Source organism: Octopus bimaculoides, chromosome 28 (assembly GCF_001194135.2).
Source record: "Octopus bimaculoides isolate UCB-OBI-ISO-001 chromosome 28, ASM119413v2, whole genome shotgun sequence".
Classification (NCBI taxonomy): Eukaryota; Metazoa; Mollusca; class Cephalopoda; order Octopoda; family Octopodidae; genus Octopus; species Octopus bimaculoides.
In genome coordinates this window covers 971,894-977,236 of record NC_069008.1, presented here as the reverse complement: position 1 = coordinate 977,236, position 5,343 = coordinate 971,894, and the positions used below count along the sequence as shown (strand labels likewise).

General features: G+C 37.3%; 1 protein-coding gene across 1 annotated transcript in view; it reads left to right on the top strand.

The window, feature by feature from the left end:
• LOC106878455 (PDZ domain-containing protein 11) overlaps nucleotides 1-3,810 on the top strand; it is an 8,129-nt gene extending 4,319 nt beyond the window's left edge. Inside the window, exons 5-7 of the mRNA XM_014927667.2 lie at nucleotides 333-380; nucleotides 1,524-1,584; nucleotides 2,043-3,810. Coding sequence (XP_014783153.1) covers nucleotides 333-380; nucleotides 1,524-1,584; nucleotides 2,043-2,104 — 171 coding nt within the window. The 3' untranslated portion in view covers nucleotides 2,105-3,810. The remainder of the gene's footprint in view (nucleotides 1-332; nucleotides 381-1,523; nucleotides 1,585-2,042) is intronic.
• Nucleotides 3,811-5,343: the final 1,533 nt, after the last annotated feature.

Sequence of the window (5,343 nt, the reverse complement as noted above, 5' to 3'; positions counted from 1 at the left end):
TATATATATATATATATATATATATATATATATATATATATATCATCATCATCATCGTCATTGTTTAATGTCTGCTTTCCATGCTAGCATGGGTTGGGCAATTATATGTCTTTCAGTTTCCATCTACCAAATCCACTCACAAAACTTTGGTCAGCCTGTGGCTATAGCAGAAGACACTTGCCCAAGGTACTACACAGGGGGACTGAACCCAAAACCATGAGGCTGGAAATCAAGCTTCTTACTGCACCTACTATCCCATTATGTTATTTTGTTAACTTGCTGTGTAATTTATGTGGTCATATCCTAATATCTTTGTTTCGTTTCCTCGCCAGATTTTGTCTGTCAATGGAATTAACTTTGAAAGCATCGAACATAATGAGGTAAGAGCCCTACCCTCATCACCATTTGTCTTGGTAATTTACTTGTATTGACCCCCTAGAAACAAGAAAAGGTGGGGCACATGAAAAAAGACTGCCCAACCCTGACGGAATGTATTTTTTCCTTTTGTATGGTTTAGTCAAAAGTAAAGGGTCAGAAAGGGTTTTTTTTCGACCTTTGCAGTTTCCACTCTTACACTGTGAGGGAGATTTGGTTTCTATTTCTTGCAGCTCTAGTTGCTATGTAGCTATCCCCTCATTGGCTCATACACATATATACGTACGTTTGGTCGACAGAAACTGAAATAAGGCAGCGAGCTGGCAGAACCGTTAGCACGCCGGGCGAAATGCTTAGCGGTATTTCGCCTGCCATTATGGTCTGAGTTCAAATTCCGCCGAGGTCGACTTTGCCTATCATCCTTTTGGGGTCGATAAATTAAGTACTAGTTACACACAGGGGTCGATATAATTGACTTAATCCGTTTGTCTGTCCTTGTTTGTCCTCTCTCTGTGTAGTCCCCTTGTGGGTACTAAAGAAATAAGAAACAGTAGGCTTTTGTTTTCTGAAATTTTTTATCATTATCATTTGTGTTTTATGTCTACTTTTCCATACAGGCATGGGTTAGACAAATTTTCCTGATGTAGTTTTTTTTTACACCCAGATGTAAATATATATATATATATATATATATGTTTGTGTGTCTGTGTTTGTCCCCCCCAAAATCGCTTGACAATCGATGGTGGTGTGTTTACGTCCCCGTAACCTAGCGGTTCGGCAAGAAGAGACCGATAGAATAAGTACTAGGCTTACAAAGAATAAGTCCTGGGGGCAATTTGCTCGACTAAAAAGGCGGTGCTCCAGCATGGCCGCAGTCAAATGACTGAAACAAGTAAAAGAGTAAAGAGTAAGAATATAAGACATTCAATACTTCATTTCATTTTACTATTTATATTATATATTCCATATTCTATATCCCACATTAATTTTATAAGAATATAAATAAAACATAAAAAACAGACAGAGTTGGAACTCTTCTAAATCATATATTCCTCTATACACGATCATACAAAACCCTTTTTTATATTTTTTAATTTTTATTCATATATATATATATATATATGTATGTATATATACTGTACTTTCAGGCTGTTAAAGTCTTGAAGATGAACACTACCATCCACATGGTTGTCCAGTATTTTCCATTTGGTGAGTAGTCCTGTTCTCTAATATCTATATGAGTTTAATAATTACTAGCAGGACCCATGGAAATTCCATGCTATAATTCAGCACACCAGGGGCAGTTTCAGGTTGGTTGGTTTCAAAAGGGTTAAATATGTTTATATATTCAAATATTGGATGGGTATGTCATGTCGACAAGCCACAAATATGGCAAAACATTGATGCAAAGAAGATCTGAAGAAGGAATTGTAATTCCGAAATATCATCGGACTCTAGATAACCAAATTACAACAGGTATATGGTCCATTTTTTTGTTCTATAGTGCATTGTTGTACCATTCTAAACTTTTTATTCTTTACAAACAATACACAATGCTTCAAGCGAACTACAATACTCTCCTATCTATTTAATTATTTATTGTAATTAATGAATTATAATTGTAACCTGTTCTTTTTTTTTTTCTCGTCTTCTCTGTCTTCCCCCAGGCTATGATCGAACGTTTGACAAAAGCCGGTATTTTGCCTCCCTGCAATGGAACCCTGAATAATTTGGGGACAGATAAAGGGAAATACAGGACGTACAGAAAGAAATACACACGCACAGACGAATTCAGACTTGCACCATCTGTTGAAAGAGACAATAACAAGTAATGCCCACATAATAATGAAAAGCTGTTTTTTTCCCCATTTTTTATCATCACCTTGAAGAATCTGGACCCTGTTTGATGAAGGCAGGTGATGGATGGGACCTTTTGTAAATTTGCTCCTTCATTTTTTTTTTTTTCTTTTAATTATTAATCACATCATTACAACATCAGCATCATCCTTTATCATCTCTTTCTTCCTCCGTGCAAATTTTCTACAGCTGGATACCCTTCCTGTCACTATCACTTCACTCATTTCAAGTGAGGTCATCTTTCCTCGTAGCCAGGCTTGTTCCCACAGACGATTGGAAAACAAGGACACTGCTTGTACAAGGGTAGCTAAACAAGAAGTCACTAACACACACGCACATATTTACATCAATATCAGCACCAAGCAATGTTAAGGCATAAATGAACTTCAGGTTAGTTAAAAGATGTTTGTGACATATTTCAACTTCTCAAGGCAAATTCACTGCAGTTACTGTTGGGAGAAAAAATTCTCTCTTATAAAAACGCACAACATTGACTATGTTGTGTTTTGGTTTTAATTATGCTATGGTTTTAATTATGTCCAGAGTTGTCTCTTGGTATTTCCCATTGATAATGGTTAAAGAGTTAGAATGTGTCTGGGAATCTGACAGGGCCATCACTGGACAGATATATTTTTTACACCTTTTTTTACCTTAACCCATTACCTACCAATGATCTCATATGAGATCACTTAAAAATTACGAATTTCGTAATTATCTGTCGATATTTACACATATCTAACCTTTTTGCTATATCTACTAGGTATATTTCTCTGATATTCAAATGAGGTTTGCTAATTTTTCACCCAATATCATCTCGCTTATTTCTATTTAAAATGTTATTTTGATCATTCCAGCGTGTTTCTACGGCTGTTTTATGCTAGAAATCAAAGTTTCATTAAAAAAATTCCAGTTAATAGAAAATTATGGGAGGTAAATGGGTTAAGAGAGAATTTTTTTCTCTCAACGGTAACTGCAATGAATTTGCCTTTAGCAGTGGAAATGTGTTAAAAACATATTTTAACTAACCTAAAGTTCACAGACATATTATATATGTGTCAGGCCTTTTCAGTTTCCATCTACCAAACCAACTCCTAAAGATTTGGTCACCCCAGGACTATAGCAGTGGGACTGAACCTGAATCCATGTGTTTGGGGGCATAACTTAACCACACAGTCACACCTGAACCTCCATGCCTTATTGTACATTATAAATATTATACATATCATTATTTTAATCTAATACTGTTTAATCCTTTAGCATTCAAACAGGCTATATCCAGCCCAAATATTCAACCTGTTTTATAACCATATCTGGCCTTTCACACCTACCCTACAATGCTATTCTAAAAATAAGATAATCATATAATTGAAATCTCACAGCTACAAGATAATGCATGATTAGTTCCAAATACTGTGAATATATATGAGGCGGGACTGGAAAGTTCCTTCCTTTAAGGGTATCGTGAAAGGCCTGGTTGGAAGCTCACCTTTCCAAGTTCTTTTACAGAGCTTAGAAAAAGTAAAGGATCACTGCGATACGTATGTGGGGAATAAGTTCAATAAAATCATGATTAACTGATCCTCCTGTAATTTCTTTTACCCAAAGCCAGGACCTTTGCAGCACTCCTCATGTGTCTGTATATATATATATATATGGAAACTATTGTCCGATTTGTCGTAAATGCTATGCAGATGATGACTGGGATTCTAAGATGGTGCAGTGCTCTTCTTGTGACAGCTGGGTGCATTCTAAGTGTGCTGGACTCACAGGTATGCAGTAATTTATATTGGATGAAGTAAATTTGAACAGTTAAGAGCTATGTTTAAAGTGCATTTGCACTTCCATTTGTTAAATAATCATGAAATATACAAACTAATATTAAAAATGACACTGACTGAAGGAAATCAAGAATTTGTTTCTGCATACATGTAGAACATACTTCAATGTATTTTGCTTAACTATTGTAACTGTTATGAATTTATTTGACTGTGTCGCCTTCCTGGCACGTGAAAAGACATTCGAGCAAGTTCATTGCCAGTACCGCTGGACTGGCTCTTGTGCAGGTGGCAAGTAAAATACACCATTTCGAGCGTGGTCGTTGCCAGCACCACCTGACTGGCCCTCATGCCGGTGGCACGTAAAAGCATCCACTACATTGTCATAACCAACAAAGCCCCAGCTTCTTTTTGCTTTCCTTTTTCATATTCTAAGGAAAGAGGAAAATGTGATGCCACAGATTTGTTCCATCATAGAAAGACCTTAGTTCTAAATGTCAGATTTATTTCACTCCTGATGCGATCTAAATTCATTGGCCTGATCTCCTTTGAATCGCACCCTATTGTCTTGTGTGTGTATATATTTGAGCTTTTAACAGTAACAAGATCTGTTAGAAACAGCAGCCAAATCTTCCTTGAACTATATGTTGTTTGTCTGAGGTATAAAGACCGAAAGAGTATGAATGCAAATATAAGCAGCTGAAATGGGGCTCCTTGAATGGTCTCTAGAGTAATGTTACCCAACAGGATTCATAGCTCAGTGATCAGGAAGTCTCTCCAGGTTGAGCTGATCCTTCTCTGCATTGAGTGGGCATAGCTCCAGTACTATGGACATGATTAGAATGTCACAAGAAAGAATTGCAAGATGGATTCTTCAAGTCAACCCAACTGGCAGATGACCTCGGACTACACCAAGAATGAAACAGTTGGACAATATCCAGTTTCATCTGGTCATGCTAGGGAATCCAACTGGAAAATCTAATGACAATTGCATCTGAGGAGATAGATGAGGCCTCTACCCTCACAATCCTCCTAGGTACAGAAGGCAGAGAGAGATGGACAGATCTTTGGTACATATTTATTGTTGGCACTCCATCGCTTACGATGTCGAGAGTTCCAGTTGATCTGATCAATGGAACAGCCTGTTCGTGAAATTAACGTGCAAATGGCTGAGCACTCCACAGGCATGTCTACCCTTAATGTAATTCTCGGGGATATTCAGCGTGACACAGTGTGACAAGGCTGACCCTTTGAATTACAGGCACAACAGAAACAGGAAGAAAGACTGAGAGAAAGTTGTGGGGGAAGAGTACAGCAGGGTTGGCCACCATCCCCT